General features: G+C 49.7%; 1 protein-coding gene across 6 annotated transcripts in view; it reads left to right on the forward strand.

Moving 5' to 3' along the window:
* Window positions 1-26,378, forward strand: part of CNTFR (ciliary neurotrophic factor receptor) — a 205,154-nt gene that overhangs the window by 122,183 nt on the left and 56,593 nt on the right. For all 6 annotated transcript variants that reach the window (XM_038744404.1, XM_038744401.1, XM_038744405.1 and 3 more), the window contains one exon: window positions 9,304-9,534. In XM_038744404.1, the coding sequence (XP_038600332.1) occupies window positions 9,304-9,534 (231 nt within the window). The remainder of the gene's footprint in view (window positions 1-9,303; window positions 9,535-26,378) is intronic.

A 26,378-nucleotide genomic window follows, 5' to 3' on the forward strand; every position in this document is an offset into this window, starting at 1 on the left:
GAGGCAGGTGTCAGCTGCAGGATGTCGGCTCCTGTTCGGCTCTGCCGTCCGTGCTCCGCTCTGCCGTCTAGGGGGTGGGGGGCCTCCGGCTTCCACCTGGGGAGCAGACGTGGGGCTGGAGGGGAAGGGAGGCTGCCTGACGGACAGACACCTGACCTGTCACCCTCCCTCCATCACACCCCAATCAGCTCTGAGCCTCATCTGCAGAAAGAGGGTTTCAGGCTTGGGAAGGGATGGGGTGAAATTTTCCCAGGGGAGGAAACTGAGTCAGGGAGCTGGATTTCTATCATGTTTCTGGCAGGTGGGGTGAGGAGAGTGGCAGTGATCCACCGCCATCATGACTGCTGACTGCCCACACCTTGCCTGCTGGAAACAAATGCCCCAGGCATGTCTGGGGTTGGGGGCCGGGAGTGGAGTCCAGAACTTGGATTCTGTCCATGTTCAATCCCCAGTGCTTAGCCATGTGGGCTCAGCCAACTCAATAATAATAATGATAATAATAAACAATGGTATTTGTTATTGCCAGGCACTGTACTAAGCACTGGGATGGATACAAGCAAATCAGGTTGGACACAGACCCTGTCCCACATGAGGCCCACAGTCTTGATCCCCATGTTCCAGATGAGGGAAGTGAGGCCCAGAGAAGTAAGTGACTTGCCCAAGGTCATACAACAGACAAGTGTCTAATCCCGTGATCTACTGATTCCCAGGACCACGCTCTATCCACTACTCCATACTTGTCCCCCAATCCATAGCTAGTGATAGGCCAAGAGTCAGGTGGGGTTTGCCCCATCCTGGCCCTGGGAAAGGGTGGCATGGCTCCAGGTGTCCCTCACAGCCACAGAACCTGAGGTAGAGATAGGTGGTCAGTTGGCCAGGGAGATTGTGGAGGAGGCATTGTGTGCCTTGAATGAATGAATGCCTCTAGATTGTAAGCTCGTTGTGGGCAGGGAATGTGTCTTGATTGTTGTATTGTACTCTCCCAAGTGCTTAGTACAGTACTCTGCACACAGTAAGTGCTCAATAAATATGATTTAATAAATGTCTTGGGGTCTGACTTGACTACATGTTCCATGTCTCCTTGTATCAGAGTCCCATCAGGGTCCACAAGCAATGGCACTGGGCTCATGGGAGAGGAGGAGTGGATGAGGGTAGGGTTAGTGGGGCACTGAAGGTGGAGATTCCATCAGGTGGTGGGGACAGAGGGGCTCAATGGTGAGGATGCATCAGGGACAGGCAGAGCTCAGTGTCCAGGTGATGGCAGGGACTGTGGAGTTCAGTGCCCAGCTGACAGTAGGGATAGGGGGTTCTTTGCTGAGGTGTTGGCAGGGACAGGGGAATTCAGTGCCCAGGCGGCAGCAGGGAGTTCACTGTCCAGGAGGTAGCAGGGACAGGACAGCTCAGTGGCTGGGTGATGGTGGAGACAGGGGAGCTCAATATCCAGGTAGTGGCAGGGGCAGCAGAGTTCAGTACCTGGGCAGAGACAGGGACATTCTGTGCCCAGGTGACATCAGGGATAGGGCGGTTCAGTGCCAGGCTGTGGCAGGGACAGGAGGGCTCAGTGTCCATGCCATGACAGGGATGAGGTAGTTCAGTGTCTAGGCTGCAGCAGGGAGTGGGGGGCAGAGTACTCAGGTGGCAGCAGGTTCAAGGGAGTTCAGTGCCCAGGTGCAGGGGCAAGGGACAAGAGTTCAGTGGTCAAGCAGCTTTTCTGGAGGATCCCAGCAGCCTCCTGAGGAGCAGAAATCCAGTGGAAACAAGGTCCGTGCGGGCCAGGCTCTCCGTTGTGGGTCAGCCCACGTGCAGGGGATGATCCATTTGGAAAATATTTTAAATGAGAAAATTGGGGCAATGAACTGTGCAGGAACTGGCACTGTGGGGGATGGTCTCAGAGCCAGGCTTCCAGACTGTTGGAAACACATATTTTTCACTCACAAACACACACACACATTCACATGCGCACCCTCAAGGGCACACACATGTATAGACTCATACTCACACCAAGATGCAGACTCGCATATGCTCACGCAGATAAACACTGACACACTCAAAGACACACACTCAGATGCACAAATCCATATGCATACATTGGCATGCTACAGCCTGCATTCCCCTTGGCATCTTTACATCAAGATTTGCTCACTTACAGGCTCACACACAAACAAGCAGAGATATACACACAAACATGCTCCCAAGCATAGATTTGCCTATACAATGACACATTGTATTCAGACACACACACACACACACACAAAACTCACTCACTCATTCACTCTCAAGTTTATGTATGCACATATACTGACTCACAATCATTCAAATACTCACACAAACACCCTCTCACTTCTGTCCTCTAGACTGTAAGCTCATTGTGGGCAGGGAATGTGACTGGTTATTGTTGTATTGTACTCTCCCAAGGGCTAGGTACAGTGCTCTGCACACAGTAAGTGCTTAATAAATATGATTGAATGAATAAATGAATACTCCCACTCAATCATTCAATCAATGGTATTTATGGAGCACTTACTTTGTTTAGAGCAAGGTACAAAGCACTTGGAAGAATGCAATAATGATAGAATTGGTACACACAATCCTTGCCCACATACCCTCTTTCTTTGGGGACTGAGATTACAGTGAGTAGCAGAAAGGGTCACCCACCCACCTCACTTCAGGTACACTGAGACCGTACCCCTCCCCTTTACCTTCTACCCTCCAAGGTCTCCCTGAATCCAGACTGTTTGAGTCTCTAGTACTTGAAGTTGGAAGCTAAGCCAAAGGATGCAGGGGCTGGTGGTTGTTAGGTGCCCTCTTGAGGTCTCTTGGTCTAACTGGCCCCCAGCTCCCAGCTCCTGGTGTTCCAGCCCCTTGCTCCAGTCCCCACTGTTCTGCCCTCTGCCCAGAGGGTATCTGTTGGGCACCCATGAGCCCCAGGCCTTCCAACTACCCCATTCCCTCCCCCTGACCCTGGCCCAGCTGGAGACCAGACCAGGAGAGGGAGGGGACAGATATGGCAGGCTGGGGTGGTGGAGGAGAAAGGGAGCTAGCCTTGGGGGTCTGCAGGGCCAGAGAGCCAAGTGAGCCTCCCCTCCACCCAATCCTTACTCCTCATCACAAATGCCACCCTCCCTCCCTTTCCCCTGTGCCTTTTGTTCCCTGTATGGCCACAACAAGCTATGTCTTGGCCAATCAAGGATTAAAAGTCCCAGAGAATTGGACTGGAGGCTGTGCCCCACTCCCCCAGGAAATTATTCCAGCCTACCCAGTCCAGTGCCCTCAGCCACCCTTCCCCGCCCACTCTGGGCCAGGCCCAGGGCAGGGGCACAGTTGAAGGCAGGGTGGAGCCTCTAGTCCCGGGGCATAGTGGAGGTAGGCATTGTTCTAGACAAAGGGAGGACTGAGTTGCTCCACTGGCTGAAGGAGTCTGAGTTCTCTCCCTGGCAAATCTCACAGTCCCTGAGGCAAGGGGTTGGACAGAATGACCTCTAACAGTTGGGGGTGGGGTTAGGAAAAAGATGAGGAGGAGAACCAGCTCTTCTCCCCCTCCCCTGAGGACAGAAAAGAGAAATCCCACTGAATTCTGCAGCAAAAGGGAAACAGGGCAGACTGTAAGGGAGAATGCCCTTGAAAGGATGTGGTGTGCCACCCGAAGCTCGGGCCTCTGTTCAGGACTGGCCCTTTAGTGAGGCCGGCCGACAGCAGGGCTCAGTGGGCCAGACAGTTGCTAATTGTCACGGCCCCTTCCTCTTTTCCTGGCTTTCTGTCTGGGATGGACTCTCCCACTTTCTGTGGTAGCAGTGCCTGGCAAGCATTTAGTTTGGTTTCCCCATCATCCTCCCGACATTTTAGCTCTGCCCACACTTCCTTATCTCGCCTTCATTCTCCCACAGGAACAGCACTTTGCTCTGATCCCGAGGTAACTGGAACTTCCTAGGGGAGTTCCTTCCACTTTGGATTAGGCTCTTGGGCTCTTCCCTCCTCCTTCTCAACCTCGTCCTCCTGCTCTGACTGTCTGTTGCTCACCTGCTTCCCCCAGGCTCCTCCCCAGAACTCTCCTCCACCCCACCCCATCCTGAGCAGGCCTGTTGTCCCAGCCCAGCCTCTGTACATGATGCAGTGTGGACAGAGTAGCTTGTGGCCTGCTGGGAAGAGCCCAGAACTGGGCCTCAGGGGTCCTGGATTCTAATCCTGGCGCTGCCACTTGCCTGTAGTGTGACCTTGGGTGAGTCACTTAAATTCCTTGTGTCTTGGTTTCCTCATCTGTAAAATGGGGATTCAACATCTGTTCCCCTTCCCCCATGGACTGAACCCCGTGTGGGACAGAGACTGAGCCTGACCTGTTTATTTAGAATCTATTCCAGTGCACAGTACAGTGCTTGGCACATAGTAAATGCTCAACCAATTATTATTATTTTGATGTACTACTCCATCTAGGCTCAAGCTGATAAGTCCCACCCGTGGAACCCCACCACGTTTTCCAGCCATGGATCTGTCTCCCCACTTCCCTTCCCATTGCCCCACTTCTTGCCTGCCCTCTCTCCTCAGCACCTTCTTGATTTTGACCTTCTCACTCTAGTCACTGAGGTCTGAAGATGATTATTTCCTCGTCTTGTCCATATTTGCAGCCACCACACTGGTGTGTGTTTGAATCATCTGTGGTTTGGCTTACCACATCGACTTCCTTACCAATTTCCCTGCCTTCAACCTCTCCTTTAGCCTGTCCTAAGCCTTGCCATCATCTGAATCGCCCTCCACAAATGCCATTTAAAATACGTCATTCCCTTCTTCCAAAATTTCCAGTGGCTGCTCAGTTTTCTCTGTATTAAACCAGAATCCTTACCATTGGCATTTTACCAATCAATAGTATTTGCTGACAGCTTACTGGGTACAGAGCACTGTACTAAGATCTTGGGCGAGTACAATACAAAAAAAAATGGCAGATAGCAGTGTGGCCTAGTGGATAGAGAAGCAGCATGGAGTAGTGGCTAGAGCACAGGCCTGGGAGACAGAAGGTCATGGATTCTAATTCCGGCTTCGCCACTTGTCTGTTGTGTGGCCTTGAGCAAGTCACTTCACTTCTCTGTGCCTCAGTTACTTCATCTGTAAAATGGGGATTGAGACTGTGAGTCCCATGTGGAACAGGGACTGTGTCCAACCCGATTTTCTTGTATCCACCCCAGCATTTAGCACAGTGGCTGGCATATAGTAAGTGCTTAACAAATACCATAATTATCATCATTATTATTATTATTATTGCAGAGCAGGGGTCTGGGAGTCAGAAAGACCTGGGTTCTAATTCTAACTCTGTCACCTGTCTACTATGGGACCTTGGGCAAGTCACTTCACTTCTCTGTGCCTCAGTTACCTCATCTGTAAAATGGGGATTAAAAGCAGGGACCGCGTCCAACCTAATTTGCTTGTATCCACCCCAGTGCTTAGAACTGTGCCTGGTACATAGCAAGTGCTTAACACATACAAAAATCATCATCATCATCATCATCATCATCATCATCATCATCATCATGTGATCTTTGCCCACAAGGGGCTTACAGTCTAGATGGGGAGACAGACATAAAAATAAATTGCAGAGAAAGGAAATAGAGCATAAAGATAAGTGCTGTGGGGCTATGAGGGGGAAGATATCAAAGTGCTTAAGGGGTGCATATATGATGTGGAAAGGAGGGCAGATGGGGGAATGAAGGATTAGAGAAGGCCTCTTGGAGGAAATATGATTTTAGGAGGGCTTTCAAGGTGGGAAAGTTGTTGTCTGTCCGATATGAAGGGGGTGAGAGTTCCAATCCAGAAGAAGGACGTGGGCAAGGGGTCAGCGATGGGATAGATGAGACTGAGGTACCCTGAGTAGATTGGTGTTAGAGGAGCAAAGTGTGCAGACTGGATTGTAGCAACAGATCACCAAGGCAAGATCGGAGGAGGAAAGCTAATTTAGTACCTTAAAACTGAAAGTAAGGAGTTCCTGTCTGATGCAAAGGTGGGTGGGCAACCACTGGAGGTTCTTGAGGAGTGGGGAAATATGGACTGAATTGTTTGGTAGAAAAATGATCTGAGCAGGAGAGTGAAAGATGGACTGGAGTGGGGAAAGACAGGAGGCAGGGAGGTCACTGAGGAGGCTGACAAAGTAATGAATGTGGGATATGATAAAAGCTTGTGTCAGCATCGTAGCTGCTTGGGTAGACAAGAAGGGGTGGATTCTTTCAATCAATCAGTGGTATGCATTGAGTGCCTACTGTGTGCAGAGCACTGTACTAACTCCTTGATAGAATACAACAGAGTTGCTAGGTGCTTTCCCTGTCCACAAGAAGCTTACAGCCTAGAGGGGGACCCAGTCTTGAACAGCAGAATTGTAAACCAATTAGCAGATCCATTTGCCACCCACCTCAGAATTCTGAAGGAACTCGGAGAGAAAGCTGTGGAACTGCTGCTCCATGTACACTGCATGATTTCAAACTGCCACTGTACCAAAGACTGGCAGGTAGCCAAGGCTATTCCCAACTGCAGTTGGAGTTCCAGAGGTGGGCCTGGGAATTCCAGCTACACTTTCCTACCTTGTTGGCAGGAGTAGACCAAAAAGATGTGCTTTCATCTTGAATTAACTGGGCATTCTGAGAGGAGGCCACAAGGGTGGGGCCAGAGGGTGACATAGGTTTATTCTCACCCCAGCTAGCCTCATTCTTAGGGGATCCTAGAGGTGGCGTGAAGGTAGAACTGACAGGATTTGGTGACAAAATGAATATGCAGGCCGAATAGGAGAAATGACTCACTAGTAATCATTCAGTGGTATTTATTGAATGCTTACTGTGTGCAGAGCACTGTACTAAGTACTTGGGAGAGTACAAGTTCTAAGAAGCAGCATGGCGTAGTGTATAGAGCCCAGGCCTGGAAGTCAGAAGGTCATAGGTTCTAATCCTGGCTCTGCCACTGGTCTGCCATGTCACTTCTCTTCTCTGTGCCTCAGTTACCTCGTCTGCAAAATAGGGATTGAGACTGTGAGCCCCACATGGGACAGGGACCATGTCCAACCTGAATTGCTTGTATCTACACCAATGATTAGAACAGTGCCTGTCACATAGTAAGCACTTAAAAAATACCATAATAATAATAATTATTACAATACAGTAGATTTTGGTACACACATTCCCTGCCCACAGCGAGCTTACAGTGTAGAGGGAGAGAAAGACATGACACAAACAAATAATAAAAATAATGATTTTTAAAGCACTTATTATGTGCCAAGCACTGGTCTAAGCACTGGGGTAGATACAGGGTAATCAGGTTGTCCCACCTGGGGCTCTCAGTCTTAATCCCCATTTTACAGGTGAGGAAACCAAGGCACAGGGAAGTGAAGCGACTTGCCCAGGGCCACACAGCGGACAACTGATGGAGCCGGGATTAGAACCCAGGTCCTCCGACTCCCAGGCCCGGGCTCTTTCCACTAAGCCATGCTGCTTCTCACACACACAGACACACAGACACACACAATAAATGTTACGGATAAGCATTTAAGTACTGTGGGGCTGATGCTGGGATGAACATTTAGTGTCTAAAGGGTACGGATCCAAGTTCTTAGGTAATACAGAGGGGAGAGGAAGTCAGGAAAAAGAGGGCTTAATCAGGGAAGGTGTCTTAGGGGAGTGTTTTAATAAGGCTTTGGAGGTGGGGAGAGTGGTGGTCTAGCTTATGTGGATAGGGAGGGAGTTTCAGGTCAGAGAGAGGACATGGGCAAAAGGTCCCTGAAGAGATAGATGAGATAGAGGTACAGTGAGTGAGCTGGCATTAGGGGAGCAAAGTGTGTGGACTGGGTTGTAGCAGGAGATCAATGAGGTGAGGTAGGAGGGGGAAAGATTGTTTTAAAGCCAAAGGCAAGGAGTTTCTGCTGGATGTGAAAGTGCCTCTGCCATTCGATTGTAAAATCCTCAAGGGCAGGGACTGGGTCTCCTACCCTTACTTTGTGTGTTCCCAAGCTCCTACTACAGTGCTCTGCCCCTGTTGGGCTCTCAGTACATTCTGATGATGGTGATGCTGTGTTGGATTGGACCCAGGCAGGGATGCCAGGGATGGACCAGGATCAAACAGGGAACCTTGACGACCCCACTGTCCTTGGAGGGGTCCAAGGAGAGGTGGCATCAAAGCGTGCACTAGCTGTGTGCCAGCTGGCCCAAGGTATTACATTGCCAAGTAAATTTTATCCTCTAGACTGTAAGCTCTTTGGGGGCAGTGGACCTGTCTGTTTATTGTTATATTGTACTGTCCAAAGCTCTTAGCACAGTGCTCTGCACACAGAAAGCGCTCAATAAATATGATGGAATGAATGTTTGGTCCCTGTCTCCCCCAACAGATCATCAGTCCAGTGAGGACAGGGACCATGTCTCCTCTTTGCTTTCTCTCTACCCCTGAATTCAATCAATCAATCAATCAATCATATTTATTGAGTGCTTACTATGTGCAGAGCACTGTACTAAGTGCTTGGGAAGTACAAATTGGCAACATATAGAGACAGTCCCTACCCAACATTTGGCTCACAGTCTAAAAGGGGGAGACAGAGAAAAAAAAACCAAACATACTAACAAAATAAAATAAATAGAATAGACATGTACAAGTAAAATAAATAAATAAATAAATAGAGTAATAAATATGTACAAACATATATACATATATACAGGTGCTGTGGGGAAGGGAAGGAGGTGCACGTGCACACGCACATGTGTGTGTGTATGTGTGTGTGTGCACGCGCACATGTGTTCTATCTCCCCTACCAGGCTGTCAGCTCCTCCTGGGCATGGTCTATTAGGACTTTTCAACCTGGATAGGCACAGACTGAGAAACATAATTGAAGCAAACAAAACCATGATGGGTATGGACAGGGCAAACCCAGATTGCCTGCCATCCACCAAATCCCACACATTCAGGAAGAGGGGACCCCCTCAGAGGGTGAAGGGGGTCGGTTCAAAACAAACTAAACAAACCAAACCAGTGGGTGGAGAATGGGAGGAATCCATTCCCACAGGGAGTTGTCCAGCCAAGCAGAGCTACAGGTTCAAGGGGTGGTGGTAGATTTCTGGACAGTTGCGTGGCCCGTCAAATACTTCAGAGGAGGGAAAGTCAGGGCTGTGGAGTGGCCCAGCCCTGCCCCCAATGATGATTTCGGGGCCTCAGCCCTCCCGCATCTCCTTGGGGGCCGGACTAGTGGGTTGGGAGGCCACCAGTGGCCCAAGCCGGGAGGGGTACCGTCCTCAGTCTTTGGCCACGATGGTGAGAGCAGAGGGTGATGTCCCGACTTGCCTTCCTCCCCAGACACCCACGTCCAGTACGAGCGGCTCGGCACCGACGTGACTCTGCAGTGCGGGACCATGGCCTGGGACGCGGCAGTCTCCTGGACGATCAACGGCACGGACATCGAGTCGTCGCACCTCAACGGCTCGCGCCTGGTCCTGCGGGCCGTGGACCTGTCCCAGAGCGGACACTACTCTTGCTATGAAGGTGCCTCCTGGCATAACAAGTACCAGGTCCTGCTGCATGTGGGAAGTGAGTAAGTCCCCATCCCCATCACAGAGCCCCAGCAGTCTCGGGGTCCCCCCCCTCACCCACCAGAGAGTACCTTGTCATGAGGGCCTGCACTGGCCCATGGCTGGCTATGGCTTCCCCCACAGCACCCTCCTGGGTGGTCTGGCCCCTCGCTATCTGGTCACTGCTGGGTGGGCATGGCCTTCCTTGGGCCCCAGCATAGGGAAGCTGTAGGTCACAGCTTTCCCCATTTCAGGGAGGCCTTGGGCCTTGGTTTCCCACCCCAACTGTAAGCAGGGTGGGGGTTGAGGGTTCTGAGAAGGTGGAAATGGAAGCAGAAAATTCAGGCTTGGAAGAGAGAGGAGCCAGTGCTGGATTGGGGGGATGGGGGCTCTGGGGTCATGGGATTGGGGACGGAAAGGAAGATCTAGGGGTGCCCTCTCTTCCAGGCCTGAAAGGAGAACTGGCTCTTGTGTGCTGGGCAGGGTAAGAGGCTGTCCACTGCAGCCAGGGGTTAGCAGGCCATGACCAGGCAGGGGGCCTTCTGTTCCCTGCTGCCCCCAAATGCAATGAGGTAGAGCTCGCTGTGGTAGAGAATGTGTCCGTTTATTGTTATAGTGAATTCTCCCAAGCGCTTAGTACAATGCTTTATGCACAGTAAGTGCTTAATAAATACAACTGAATGAAGGAATGAATGAATAGCCAGTCTTTCAGCCAACAGTCTGCCTGAACACTTACCCTCTCAGGGTGAGTGGGGTGGGGACTAGGCACTGGAGGCCTGGTTTTGGGGACCAGAAAGAGGGAGGAGGAGGCAGGTGGGGAGGTAATACCATTTCTGCTTTGAGGGGGCTGACAGTCTGGTGCAGGCAGAAGGGCACACGCACGCATACAGAGGCCAGGAGACACAGAGACACAAACATATTGCTACTGTCAGTCCCTGGCACGCAGGTCTTGAGGGAGTGAGCCACAGAGGAAGCAGAGGTCATGGAACGCACCCACCCACTCACCTGCATAGGGTGTGGGGCTCTCGGTGGTAGGCAGGGGCTGAGGTGGAATGCAGGATGGGCCCGAGGATGCAGGGAAGTGGATTTCCCTCTGTGAACTCGGCCTGTCTGGGTTTATTCCGAGATCTCCAGGGTGGTGCAGGGGGTGAAGGACCGTGGAGGGGAGTCAGGGACAGCAGGGGCGGGGGGGAGGGGACAAGGGCGGAGAGGGGGGCAGAGGCGAGGGTCGGGGAGGAGGCAGTTTCAGTAGTTCCCCTTGGCTCTGCATCGACAACTCTGTCTCCCAGAGAAGTTCCCCCAGGGCCGTGGAACCAGGGGGAAACACTGGGAGAGAGTGGAGGAAACCAGCTCTGGAGGGAGCAGCCCCGAGGTCAATAGGGGGTAATTACAGAGCATGCCATCTGCAGGCACAATTAATCAGCTCCTGCTGGGGGTGAAGGGAAGGAGGTCTGGGGTGAGGGGCAGGCTAACCCTGCCCACACACGGGAGACCAAGACCAGGAGCACCTCTACCAGAACAGGATCATTTCTGTTCTAAACACAGTCACACACACAAAACCCTCAGACATACACAAATACACATATACAGATAATTGCAGCCATAAACACACACATACACAAAAACAACTGCAAACACACAGATATATAGAACACACAAACACAGGCACATAAACAGGAAACAAATGCACAGAGAAAAAAAGAGATAGAGATATTAATATGCATCGATACCCTCAGAGAGAGTACCCTCAGATATACAATCAGGGACACATGCAGACACATAGAACCACTCATAGCCACACAAAGAAGCACAACTCCACTCACAGCCAGGTCCATATGCACACATACATACAAACCAACACAGTCATATAGAAACAACTGCTCACACGACTGCACACAGACTCCCACATGGGTACACGATCCCATTCATACCTATGAACTCACAGTCATGTACACTTTGTGAATGACTGTCCACAAAGTCATGCTTGCACAAATGCATTCCATCTACATGTACACATAGTCATTCTCGTGCACACATGCACACAAGCACACACGCACACATATGTTATATTCACTGATGAATGGCCTAGTCCTAATCCGATTCCTGGATTATTGCTAACTGAGGTGGATGGGAATGGGGGTCTTGGCTAAACTGAGGGAACAGGCCATTTTGAGGAGACACCAGAGCTGCACCCCTCCCTCTCTGCCAAGTCCTTGGGATCCTCTCCCTCATTCTTGTGCTTTCTGATCACGAAGAAAGTAGTGTGACCTAGTCGATAGAGCCCGGGTGTGGGAGTCAGAAGGACTTGGGTTCTAATCCCAGCTCTGCCACTTGTCAGCTGTGTGACCTTGGCAAAGTCGCTTCACTTCTCTGGGCCTCAGTTACTTCAAATGTAAAATGGAAATTAAGACTGTGAGTCCTATGTGGGACATGGACTGAGTCCAACCTGATGACTTTGTACCTACCTAGCACTTAGTACAGTGCCTGGTACATAGTAAGTGATTAACAAATACCATTAAAAAAAAAAAGGAGCCAGAGGATGTGGCCTGGGGAAGATCAGGCTGAGGGCACTCCCTACCCCTCTGTCTCCCTCCTTCTTCCCCTCCATCCCCTCCTCACTCCATCCCACCCCGTAAGGGCAGGGGGACTGAGATCAGATAGCCAGGCAGCCCAACCCTGGCTCCAGGGCTGGGTCCCAGAAGACTCCAGTCCAGTTGTAGGGTCTCGACCCTGGGTATCGCTCAGCTGGGGTGTTAGCCCAGTTGTGGAGGAGAAGCCAGCCTGCTGGCTAGGGGCACTGAAGTGAACATAACCCGGGTCTCTGAGGAAGCATCCTGCCATGGTCACGGGAAGGTGGTCCCCAACCATGGGGGTCCAGATGGGCAGGCTCTCCGCTGGCCTGGCCCTGGCTCCTTGGGAAGAGTCACAAACTGGGGCTACAAAAGCTAGGGCTGCACAAACTGGGGCTGCACAAATAGGGCTGCATCTCCCTGCATCTCCTTGCCCCTCTCCCTGTCCTGAACTGTCCCAGCTGGTTGGCGAGATGGAAGGAAAATACATGTGGTTTGGTGAGAAACTACATGGAAAAACCACCAAATGAACAGGAAAACAAACAAAACCAAGCCCTCCAAACCCTCTTCCCCACCCCCACACTCACAGATACAGACACACACTCACACACACACACACACACACACACACATGACATTCAGAAGTGGAAGACATGGGACGCATATAGACTGTACATAGGTATGGATGCACCCGGAGAAACGCAAATGCACGGTACCTATGCCCAGAGATAGATGTACACATGCACAAATTTGGACAATGACATAATAATTGTGCTATTTGTTGTGCTCTTAATATGAGCGAAGCACTGTACTTAGCATTAGAGAATAGATACTGAACCTCCATTTTACAGATGAGGAAACTGAGGTACAAAGAATTTAAGTGACTTACCCAAAATTACACAGCAGCTTCTCCCTTTGACACATGTACACACACACACATGCTCTCTCTCTCACACACACAGACACATAAAGCAATAGATATAAATTATGGGGGTATAGTAGTGGGGTGTGTTAGGAACCCGTTGGGTTGATCTGGGAAAGCTTCCTGGGGGAGGCGGGGTTTTGGTAGGATTGTCAGAAGAGTGGTGAGGAGCACGAAGGATGGTCGTAAGATCTTGGGGGGCAGGGATCAGGTCTACTTACTCTGCTGTACTCTCCCAAGTGCTCATACAGTGCTCTGCACACAGTAAGTGCTCAATAAATACTACTGATTGATTGACTGATTGGAGAATGTATACAAGGAACAGGTTGGCATTGTTTGGAGAAGAGGGAAAGGGCAGTCCTAGGTCCAAAAGTGTCAAGTCAGATGTGCAAGAATGATATAGTGTTTCAGTGGGAACAGCTAAGGACCCTTCACTTCTTCAACATCTCCCCAGTTTGGGGTTCAGAGAAATAGTTTGGGGCCTCAATAGGAGTAATAACTGAGCTAAAATCCACTCCTGGCTGGCAGAGGGAGGCTATTTGTCTCCTTTTTGCCCCTAGAGAGACCACGCTAGTAGAGGAAGTGAATGAGAGTCAGCCTGAATAATAATAATAATAATTGTGGTATTTGTTAAGCACTTACTATGTGCCAGGAACTGTTCTAAGCATTGGAGTGGACACAAGCAAATGGACACAGTTCCTCTCCCACGTGGGGCTCACAATCTCAATCCCCATTTTACAGATGAGATAACTGAGCCCCAGAGAAGTTAAGTGACTTGCCCAGGGTCACACACAGCAGATAAGTGGAAGAGCCAGGATTAGAACTCATGACTTTCTGACTCCCAGGGTCATGCTCTATCGGCCAGGATGACCTTGCCAACACCTTCAGCTGAGGGCCGCTAATTCTAGGCCTTCTCTAGAATCCTTATTATCCTTCCTTCCCCCTTCCTGTCTCCAGGCTGCCAGGCCCCAGTTCCACCCACCCCAGCCCAGAGTCCAAGGAAAACTCATGGGTGGAGTTCACAAAACCTTCTGATGTCCAGGAAGGATGGTTGGGGATCCCTGAAACCATTCTCCCTCCTTCCTACCCACCCACCTCTCTCCTACTCCCTCTCACCTACTCTTCCACCTCCCCCTCTTCCACCTTCCTCTCCCTTACTCTCCTCCCACTGGAATTAGTGCTCACATGCTCCCTGATTCATTCATTTTTTCAATCGTATTTATTGAGCACTTACTGTGTACAGAGCACTGTACTAAACACTTAATCCTCTTTCCCTAGTCCCCCTCCCTCTTCCCAGTCCCCCAGTTTTCCCCAGTCTTCCTCACCTCTTCCCCGTCCCCTTCCCTCTCCTCTTCTGCCATTCCTTGTCCCTAAGCCAGACCTTTCACAGGAGGGCCCAAAATAGTGACACAAAAATCACAAGTGTCAATGCAAAGCATCATGGCCTGATGGGTTCTGTTCCAGGCTCTATCACTTATCTGCTCCGTGACCTTGGGCAAGTCACTTAACTTCTCTGTGTCTCAGTTTCCTCATCCGTAAAATGGGGATTCAATACCTTGTCTCCCTCCTACTGAGAATGTGAGCCCCATGTGGGACAGCGTCCAACCTGATTATCTCATATCCACCTAGTGCTTACTATTGTGATTGGTACATAGTAAGTGCTAAACTGATGCTATTGTATTATTATTATGCTTTTATAAGGCATGAAATTGAATTTTTGTAATACCCCACATCCTGCCCCTCCTCTCAGTGCTTAGCCCCTGCTCCACTGACCCCAATAGTCCCTGGCCTGCTCCTGTTCCTGCTTCTGGGCCACTGCCAGAGTGGCTCCAGATGAGAGCTCCTGGCCAGAGCCCTCCCTGACCAACTCAGTAGCTTCAAAGTTAGGAGGGATCTGAAAGTCACACCTGTCCTCTCTCCTCTCCACCCTGCCCCTGCCTTTCTGTCTCCTGGGAACTTCCTCTTGGGGCAAGTACCCTATAACCCAGCACCAGATACACTTCCAGCAGAAGGGAGCAGAGAAGAGGAAAAGGGGGCTTAGTCTAGGAAGGCCTCTTGGAGGAGATGTGCCTTCAATAAGACTTTGAAGGTAGGGAGGAGAGTAATTGTCTGTCAGATTTGAGGAGGGAGGGCATTCCAGGCCAGAGGCAGGACGTGGGCCAGGTGTCAGTAGTACAGTGCTCTGCACACAGTAAGCGCTCAATAAATACGATTGAATGAATGAATGAGACAGGCAAGATCGAGGCACAGTGGGAAGGTTAGTGCTACAAGAGCAAAGCTTGCAGGCTGCATTGTAGATGGAGAGAAGTGAGGTGAGGTAGGAGGGAGAAGGTGATGGAGACCTTTAAAGCCAATGGTGAGGAGTTTTTGTTTGACACTAAGGTGGATAGGCAACCACTGGAGATTTTTGAGGAAGCGGGTGACATGGTCTCAATTTTTTTTGTAGATAAATGATCAGGGCAGAAGAGTGAAGGATGGACTGGAGTGGGGAGGTCAGCAAGGAGGCTGACGCAGTAATCTAGGTGGGATAGGATGAGTGATTGTATTAGCATGGTAGCAGTTTGGATGGAGAGGAAAGGGCAGATTCTAGTGATGTTAGGGTTTGTGCAGGATCTGTTTTGTGCAGGGTGAGGCTGCCTGCTTGAAGGCAGACCAGTGGCCCTTCAAATAATTGAGATCATCAATGCCAGCAGCTTTCATGGAGTCTGTGACACTCCCAGCAGGAGAGCAAGCTCTTGGGTCAAGCAGGATCCCCCGGCTCCTCTTCCCTCAGCTCTTTCCTATCCTCTATCCCCCATCCCCTACCCACCCACCCCCAACTGGAGCTGTGACAACCATATGAAGACTTTGGACGCCTCCCCTCTCGACTGCCCCTTCTCCCAGAGGGCACTGGGGTTGCAGGCCACCTAACTCGTCCCTTCCCACCCACTTTTGCCCTCCTCCATCCCAGACCAGCTGGTATTTATGGCCCAGGCCATGTGCCCACACAGAGCTAGAGTCTAGAGACTCCCTGTTATCCCCCACCCCTATCCCAAGGAAGCTCCAGGCTTGGACCCAGATAGACAGACACTGTTGGGGTTCTGCCTCTTGCTCTGCTTCTAGGGTTGTGGATCCTGTCCAGTTTCAGCTTCAGTTTTCCCACTGCTTGGGATATGCTTAAGTCTCTTCAACCCCACTCAGGGCCAACCCACCCTAGCCAAGAATCTCCCCACCCGAACTGTCCAGGTCTGTTGTGAACTGGAGGTTCTCATCTGTCCAAATTCCTGTGGGAACATTTTAACAACAAGGGCACCCCGACATTACAAAAGCATCCCAAGACTTAAAGTTACAACATCAAAAGTGTTAAAATAATGTGGATTGGCCCTGTGGGAGCTGGTAGTTGCGGTCACGGGTTGTTCCTGGGTAGCTAAGTGCCAGCCTTTCATTTCAGCATGGGGGCAGCAGGAGGGCAAGGATTTTGGGGGGGACATGACTGGTTGATTGATTGGTTGGGAGGGGACAACCTCTCAAAGTGCTAATGGACTGGAAAGCCACTGTTCAGGAGCTTGTCCATCTACTTCTGATCAAGGCTGTAAAACACTCAATCAGCTTTCCCCCTCCTACTTTATCTCTCTGATTTTCTAGCCCACATACTTCCCTCCTCGAACACCAACCTAGTCACCATACTATGATCTCGTCTATCTCACCTGTGACTCCCTGCCCACATCCTCCCTCAGCCCTGGAACTCTCTCCCCCTTCTTATCTGACAGACCATCATTCTCCCCACTTTCAAATACTATCATTATTTTCAAAGCCTTATTAAAACCAGAAGTCCTTCATCAACCAAGCCCTCATTTCCCCCGCTCCCTCACCCTTTTGCTTCCCCCATGCATTTGGATCTGAACCCTTGAAGCACTTGATATCCACCCCACCCTCAGCCCCACAGCACTCAAGTACATTTCCATAATTTATTTTAATATCTATTCCTGCCTCTGGACCATAGGCTCTGCATGGGTGGGGAACGTGTCTCCCAATTCTGTCATATTGCATTTTCCTGAGCGCTTCGTACAGTGCTCTGCAGACAATAAACACTCAATAAATACCATCGATTAATAGATCACCGCCTCTCAGGTTTTGTCCTGGTTTTGTCTTGTCCAAATGTTCCGGGGAAGGACATCCCAAGCCCCCTCTGGAGTTGTCACCAATGGTTCTAGGCCCTAGACTAGCCAGGAGATAAACAAGTATTTTACTAAAGCTAAAGAAATGTAGTTCAGGTTTTAAGTAAAACTGTAAAGAGCAATTAGTATTAAACAAGCTTAGAGCAGATAACAAGATTATACAATACCAGGTCAAAAGCACAGAAAATAAAATCCAGCCCCAAACACAAATCTCTCCTTGGTTCTGCACCCCTCCCTGAACTGAATCCATGTTCCCAAATCTTTCCAAGTCATTTATCTGCCCAAGGGCCTTAACCCTCTCCTTATGGCTTCTCTCCACTCTTCCAAACTGAGGATCCATCAATTAGTTGTGTTTATTGAGTGCTTTCTGTATGTAGAACACTTGTACTTGGCAGTTGGCAAAGGACAATACAATAGAGTTGGTGGGCATGAACCCACCCTCCAAGATTTTATGCTTTAGTGCAAAAGATGGACGTTAAAATGAATTACAGAGTGTGAGGATATATGCGTAAGTGCTGTTGGGCTGGGGTGAGTAACAGAGTGCTTAAGAGGTACAGGCCCAGGTACATAGAAAATGCAGAAGTGGGGCCGGGTGGAGGATAGGGGGGAAAAATAGAGAATTTGTTAAGTGCTTACTTGTGCCAAACGCTGTATAAGCACTGGATTAGATACAAGATAACAGGTTGGACACAGACCCTGTGCCATACCCAAGCACCTAGTACAGTGCTCTGCACACAGTAAAAGCTCAATAAATATGATTGATTGATTGGTTGATTGATTGATTGATATGGGACTCAGTCTAAGTAGTAAAGAGAACAGATATTGAGTCCTCATTTTACAGATGAGGCACAGAAGTTAAATAACTTGCTCAAGGTCACACAGCAGGGAAGAGGTCAAGGCAGGATTAGAGTCCAGGTCTTCTGACTCCCAGACTCATGTGCTTTCCACTAGACCACATTGCTGGGGAGATAAGAGGTTAGTCAGGGAAGGCTTTCTGGAGGAGATATTATTTAGAACAGATTTCAAGTTGGGGAGAGTGTGGTCTGCTTGATATGAAGGGAGAGGGAGACAGGAAAGAGGATGTGAGCTAAGGTCAACAGTGAGAAAGATGAGATTATTTTACAGTAAGAAGGTTGATGTTATGGAAGCGAAATGTGCTGACTGGGTTGAGGTGGGAGAGGAGCAAGGTAAAATAGGAGGGGGAGAGCTGATTAAATGACTTAAAGCCAATGGTAAAGAGTTTTGAGGGAGTTCCTGAGGAGTAGGGAAAAGTGTGCTGAAAGACTTTGTAGAAAAACAACCTGGCAGAAGAATGAAGTATGGACTGGAGAAGGGAGAGGCTGGAGGCAGGGAGGTCAGCGAGGAGTTACAGTAATTATGCAGGATAAGACAAGTGCTTGGATCAGCATAGTAGCAGTTTGGATGGAGAAAAAGGGCAGATTTTAGCCATGTTGTGAAGGTAAAACCTTGGTGACAGACGGATATGCGGGTTGAATGAGAGAGATGAGTTGAGGATAATGCCTAGGTTATGGGATTGTGAGACAGGGAGGATGGTGGTGTTTCTTGTCAACAGTGATGGGAGAGTCTGGGGGAGGACAGGGTTTGGGTGGGAAGGTTTTGTTTTGGATGTGTTAAGTTTGGTGTGTCAGCAGAACATCGAAGTACAAATTGTCCTGAAGGCAGGACGAAATATGAGACTGCAGAGAAGGAGAGAGAGGTCAGGGCTACAGAGATGGAGATTTTGGAAGTCATCAGGAGTAAGAGACAGAGGTGGCACGGGTGGCAGGGGTGTGGGTTTGAAAGGGGATTAAAAGTCATCTGCTTCGATCCCTCCTTGGGGAAAAAAATCCAACTGCTTAGAAGCCTCCCCTGCCCCTAGCACAGTGGCCTGGGAAGGCCGAGAGCATGCCAGGAGCCACCCTTCTACCTTCAGCCTGCCCCCGACTCTGACAAGCTGGTTGCTGAGATGGACTACACAGGGCAGTCTGGAAGTGAGGCCAGTGCAGCTCGCCAATAGAGAGGTTAGGGCCCAGGTGGCCAAGATGTCCATCCTCAGAGGACTGACCAAGCTGCCCCGTCTCAGCAAACACCCAACAGGATCAGAGACTCACTGGACCAGGGGCGGGTAGCAGTGGCTTTGCCCTCACACCTGGAAACTGGCAAAGTAGTTGGCCTCTCCCCAGCTTTCCCGCGCTGATCACCCGATGTTGGCCTCTAGGGATGGTTGGGGGTGGGGGTGACGGAGGTAGATTCCAGTCTCATCACCCGGACTTGGGCAGTTGCCCCTGCTGTACACCATAAATGGTTTGTTCCCGTTGGTTTGGCTCCAGCTAGAATCCCATGGAGGAGACAGGAAATGTGTGTACTCGCACACACTCACACATATACTCACCCACATATACGCACCTATTCACACTTTCTCAGGGCCAAAGGGGGAAGGAGTTAGAATGATGAGAGTGACCACTGCTTGTTGCATTTATTATTATTATTAATAAAAGATGTAGTATTTGTTAAGCCTGCACTATGAGTCAAATACTGAGCTAAGTGCTGGGGTAGATACATGACAATCAGGTTGGACATGGTCCTTGCCCCACAGGCAAACTGGAGGAGGTGGGTTTTCAGTAGAGTTTGGCAGGAAGGGAGGGGCTGGGTTTGTCGAGGAGGAGCAGGAGGAGAAGCAGTGTGGCCTAGTGACTAGAGCATGGGCCTGGGAGTCAGAAGGACCTGGGTTCACCACTTGTCTGCTTTGTGACTTCGGCCAAGTCACTTTACTTCTGTAAAATGAGGGTTAAGATAGTGGGCCTCATGTGGGACACGGACAGCTGGACTGTGTCCAATCTGATTCGCTTCCATCTACCTGAGCACTTAGTACAGTGCCTGGCACATACTAAGCCCCTAAAAAAAGAACAGAAAAATGGCCGTGGATGAGCCATAGGGAAGCAGGAGGGTCCTGGAGGGGACAGGGCTCTGACTGGCTTCAGCTTGCAGGGAGGGGAGGCAGACAGGATGGGAGATGGGAGCTTGGGGAAGGCATTGTGGGTAAACCCCTCTGGAGTTGAAATCTCTATGGTGTCCGTGGGGTGTGTGTGTGTGTGTGTGTGTGTGTGTGTGTGTGTGTGTGTGTGTGGAGGGGGACGGGGACGAGGACAGGATGCATTCAGGACCAGTGGGAAGTGACAGAGGGAGCTGAGAAGGCTGGGGGCTGGGGAGTTGGGGAAGCTGCGGGGCTCTGGAGCTGGGGGACTGTGGGGGTTATGGAGCTGAGAGGGCTGAGGACTTGTGGAGCTGGGGGGTTAGGGAACTAGGAGAGCTGAAGAGCTGGGGGAGTGGAGAGCTGGAAGCCGAGGGCTGCAGAGGTCATTCATTCATTCAATCGTTTTTATTGAACACTTACTGTGTGCAGAGCACTGTACTAAGCGCTTGGGAAGTTCAGTTCAGCAACAAATAGGGACAACCCCTGCCCACAACAGGCTCACAGTCTAGAAGGAGGAAGACAGTCATCAAAACAAATAGACATCAATAGCATCAATATAAATAAATAGAATTATAGATATACACATATCATTAATATAAATAAATAGAATTATATATACATTTATACACTGTGGGGCGAGGAGGGGAGTAGAGCAAAGGGAGCGAGTTGGGGCAAAGAGGGGGGCAGAAGTAAAGGGGGCTTAGTCTGGGAAGGCCTCCTGGAGGAGGTGAACCTTCAGTAGAGCTTTGAATGGGGGAAGTGTGATTGTTTGGTGGATTTGAGGAGGGAGAGCATTCCAGGCCAGAGGTAGAACGTGGGCCAGGGGTCGATGGCAGGACAGGCGAGAACGAGGCACAGTGAGAAGGTTAGCACCAGAGAAGCAGAGTGTGCAGGCTGGGCTGTAAAAGGGGAGAAGAGAGGTGAGGTCGGAGGGGGCAAGATGATAGAAAGCTTTGAAGGCAAGGTGATGGAAAGCTTTGAAGCCAATAGTGAGGTGAAGTGGCTGGAGAGCTGGAAGAGCTGAATAGCTGGGGAGCTGGGAGGGACTGGAGAGCTTAAGGGAAAGGAAGCTGGGGGCTGGGGATCTGAGGGGCTGGGAGAGCTGAGAAACCTGGGGGAGCTGGGAGTCTGGAGTGCTAGGAAAGCTGGGAGGCCTGAGTGTCTGTGGAATTATATTATTATCCCCTCCTCGCCCCACAGTGTATAAATGTATATATAATTCTATTTATATTAATGATATGTGTATATCTATAATTCTGTCACCTCCTCCAGGAGGCCTTCCCAGACTGAGCCCTTTCCTTCCTCTCCCCCTCGTCCCCCTCTCCATCCCCCCTTCTTACCTCCTTCCCTTTCCCACAGCACCTGTATATATGTATATATGTTTGTACATATTTATTACTCTATTTATTTTATTTGTACATATCTATTCTATTTATTTTATTTTGTTAGTATGTTTGGTTTTGTTCTCTGTCTCCCCTTTCTAGACTGTGAGCCCACTGTTGGGTAGGGACTGTCTCTATGTGTTGCCGACTTGTACTTCCCAAGCGCTTAGTACAGTGCTCTGCACATAGTAAGCGCTCAATAAATACGATTGATGATGATGATGATGATGATAACTGGGGTTCCTCACCCAGGGAGATTTATTATAATATTATTTTTTATTACCTGGGATGTTGGAGAGCTGAGGGCTGGTGGAACTGGGGAACTGGGGGAGCTGGAAGCGCTGGAGAGTTTGGAGGCAGGGGAGCTGGGGGTGCTGGCAGAGCTGAGTAGGCTGGGAAGGCTGGGGAGGGTGAGCATGGCTGGAAGTTCTGGGAGGTTGGAGGATTGTAGGGCCGGGGTTTGGGAGGATGGAAAGCTCGGGCTAGGGGGCTGGGGACCTAGGGGCTGGGAGGCTTGGGGGCTGAGAAGCTAAGAGATGGGGAGCTGGGGGTTAGAGAGTTTGTGGAGCTGGAGAGCTTGGGCGCTGGGGAGCTGGAAAGCAGGGGGAATGGGAAGTTGGGGAATCTGTGGAGCCGGGGGACTGTGAGGGTGGGGGACTGGGGAGCTTGGGGATGGGGGGATGAGGAGGCTGGGGGAATTGGGAGTACTCCGGGGTGAGGGCTGGTTTAGGACCAGGAACCACTCTCAAGCCTCTGATGCACACACACACACACACACACACACATTCCATCCCTTTCACCTCAAGGCCTCCTCCTTCTCCAGGAAGCCTCCCTCTTCTTCCTCAACCTTCACCTCACCCCTTTACCCGCCCCACCATGACTTGATGGGGCCTGTCTCAGTGCCTGTCCCCGTCCCTCTTCTATTCGCCTGGCAGTCCCCGGAGGGCAGGGACCCTGTTCTCTTTCACACAGGAAGCCTGGGTGCCTAGGATGGAGCTGTGCCCACTGGGAGCCCAGGAAAGGCTCGATGACCGCGGTTGAGGGGATGCCATTCAGCAACAACAACTGCGGACAGCTCCAAAGCACACATAACTACTTTTCTGCCTCATGCTGACTGCGCCCCCTACTGTCAAGCCGCGGCACCGCGATTTCCCCCAGCCCACTGAGAAAGCCACAGAGTCAGATCTCCATCCATCATTCATCAATACTATGTGCTGAGCACCTACAGAGTGCGAAACGCTGTCGTAAGCAAGGGCTTGGGAAAGTGCAGTAGAAGCAAATCACACATTCCCTACCCTAAACGAGTTCAGGATAAACTCGGGGGGACAAACCGTTGTGATCTACCATGTGAGACAACCTGCTTACCATGTATCTACTCCAGTGCTTAGAACAGTGCTTGGCACACAGTAAGCGCTTAACAAATACCATAATAACAATAATAATAATAATAATAATAATAATAACAATAATGTAGACTGGGAGTCCATTGTGGGCAGCAGCTGTCCCTATTTGTTGCTGAATTGCACTCCCCTAGCATTTAGTACAGTGATCTGCACACAGCAGGTGCTCAATAAATATGGTTGAATGAATTTAACTCAACACCCTCTCTCTCCTATCCTTTTGTCCATCTCATACCACTAACCCTGGATCACCTCCACGGTCAATTTCCTTTGCTCTTGTGTATGAGATGCAGTGTGCTGCTGGTTGAAATCTAGGTAACAGGCTTACCTCCTCCACTTCAACTTTATTTGCTTTAATTCTGCCCTCTCCTCTTCCCGGCAAAATTATTTCTCTGTCCTTATTGACACCCATTCCCTTTGCCCTCGCCAGTTGTTCCAGACGATTAACTCCCTCCTCAAACCCCTGCCCCCCCCCGCCTCCCCTATCCCTTGCCCCTGATAACCAGCCAGCTACTTTATTGAGAACATCAAAACTATCAGGCATGAGCTCCCTAATATCTCCCATGTCCCTCCCAGTCCCCCAACAGACCTTTCTTTTACTCTCCCATCTTGTCCAGGAGTATCTCAAGAACAGACTTCCTGCCTTCTCTCAAAATCCACCCCCTCCACCTGCACCTACGACCCCTTCCCTTTGCACTTTTCTTTTTCCTTTTTCTTTTCTTTTCCTTTTCTTCTAATGCCTTCTTTGTCACCCTGACTTCCTCCCTTTATTCACTGCACCCCAGCCCCACAGCACTTCTGTACATGTCTGTAGTTTATTTATTTGTTTTAATGTCTGTCTCCCCCTCTAGCCTGTAAACCTGTTGTGGGTAAGGAATGTATCTGTTACATTGTAATATCGTACTGTCCCAATAAAGGCAGTATAGTGATCAATGGATTAATTGATCGATTGATGGATTTACAAATAGTAGGACAGAAGGAAGAAGCAGAGAAGAGCAGAAAGCTGCACAAATACATCAGCATGAAATAGCCTAATAAATATTGACTTTGCCAATAAAAATATATGTTGATACATAAATGCTAAGACTAGAAGTTAAATATTTAAGTGCCAAAGATGGGTGTTGAGGGACTGTCTGAGGAGGTGTGAATTAATCATGAAGACTTCCTTAAGGAGATGGGCCTGCAGGAGGGCTTTGAACTTTGGGAGAGCTGTGATCTGGTGGAAAGCAGGGAGTTTCTGGGGCTGGAGTGTAGGAGTGGGGAGGTTTCTGGCAATATCAAGAGCGCAGTTAGAAGAAAACGGAGGCGAGAAGAGTGTGATCTGGGGAGGAACGGGTGAGAAGCAAGCAGTTAATCAGTGGTATTTATTAATCTCCTACCGTGTGCAGACCACCATATGAAGTGCTTGGGAGAGTGCTACCAGATAAATAGACTATAATCCCTATCTTCAAGCAGTTTACAATCTAGCTTGGGAGACAGGCACTAAGGTAAATTACATGATACATCGGAGGAAATAATGAACACCTATATGGTCAATCAGTGATACTTATCGAGTGCTTACTGTGTGCAGAGCACTGTACTAAGCACTTGGGAGAGTTGGTAGACATGATCCATCCCTATCTACAAGAAGCTTGTAGTCTAGAGAGGGAGGCAGACACTGCAATAAATACAGACAAGTGAAATGACCAGATATAAGCATGTACATATGTGTTGTGGAGCTGAGGGCAGCATGGCTTAGTGGCAAGAGCAAGGGCTTGGGAGTCAGAGGTAGTGGGTTCTAATCCCAGCTCTGCCACTTGTCAGCTAGGTGACTTTAGGCAAGCCACTTCACTTCTCTGTGCCTCAGTTATTTCATCTGTAAAATGGGGAGACTGTGAGCCCCTCTTGGAACAACCTGATTACCTTATATCCACCCCAGCGCTTAGAACAGTGCTTGGCACATAATAAGCACTTAACAAATACCATGATTATTATGATTATTATTCAGGGGTAGAGATCCAAGTGCAAGGGTGATGCAGTGGGGATGGGGGGCTGGTAGGGGAAATGAAGGCATGGTCAAGGAAGTTCTCTTATAGGAAACAGGGTTTTAATAAGGCTTTGAAGGTGGGGAGAGTGAAGTTCTGTCGTTTATGAAGGGAGAGGGAGTTGGAGTTCCAGGCCAGAGGGAGAATATGGGCAAGGGATTGACTGTGAGATAGATGAGATCGAGAAATAGAGAGTAAGCTGGAGGAGTGTAGTGTGCGAGGTGATGATGATGATGATAATTATGATGGCATTTATTAAGTGCTTACTATGTGCAAATCACTGTTCTAAGCGCTGGGGAGGTTACAAGGTGATCAGGTTGTCCCACGTGGGGCTCACAGGCTTCATCCCCATTTTATAGATGAGGGAACTGAGAAACAGAGAAGTTAAGTGACTTGCCCAAAGTCACCCAGCTGACAAGTGGTGGAGCCGGGATTTGAATGCACGACCTCTGACTCCAAAGCCCGGACTCTTCCCACTGAGCCACGCTGCTTCTCTAATGGCATTTGTTAAGTGCTTACTATGTGCAAAGCACTGCTCTGAGCTCTGGGGGGATACAAGGTGATCAGGTTGTCTTACACGGGGCTCACAGTCTTAATTCCCATTTTACAGATGAGCTAACTGAGGCTTAGAGAAGTTAAGTGACTTGTGCAAGGTCACACAGCAGACATGTGGTGGAGCTAGGATTAGAGCCCATGACCTCTGACTCCCAAGCCTGGGCTCTTTCCATTGAGCCATGCTACTTCTAATTCATTCATTCATTCAATCATATTTATTGAGCGCTTACTGTGTGCAGAGCACTGTACTAAGCGCTTGGGAAGCACAAGTTGGGAACATATAGAGACGGTCCCTACCCAACCGCGGGCTCACAGTCTAGAAATAGATCTGCTAGGTGAAGTAGGAGGAGGTCAGCTGATCGGATGCCTTAAAAGCCAATGATAAGGAGCTTCTCTTTGATGCAGAGGAGGATGGCGATCACTGGAGGTTCTTGAGGAGTGGAGAGATAGGGACTGAATGACTTTTTAGAAAACTTCTCTGGGCAGCAAAGTGAAGTAAGCACCAGAGTGGGAAAAGACAGGTGGCAGGGAAGTCAGAGAGGAGGCTAATGCAGTAGTCAAGGGAGGATATCATAAGAGCTTGGATCAGCAGGATAGTATTTTGGATAATAATAATAATAAAAATGGTATTTGTTAAGTGTTTACTATATGCGGAGCACTGTTCTAGGTGCTAGTGGGGATACAAGGTAATCAGGTTGTCCCACATGGGGCTCACAGGCTTCATCCCCATTTTACAGATGAGGGAACTGAGGCACAAAGAAGTCTAGTGTCTTGCCCAAAGTCACACAGCTGACAAGCATCAGAGCCGGGATTAGAACCCATGACCTCTGACTCCCAAGCCCGGGCTCTTTCCACTGAGCCATGCTGCTTCTCTAATAT

The sequence above is a fragment of the Tachyglossus aculeatus genome, chromosome 3 (assembly GCF_015852505.1).
Source record: "Tachyglossus aculeatus isolate mTacAcu1 chromosome 3, mTacAcu1.pri, whole genome shotgun sequence".
Classification (NCBI taxonomy): Eukaryota; Metazoa; Chordata; class Mammalia; order Monotremata; family Tachyglossidae; genus Tachyglossus; species Tachyglossus aculeatus.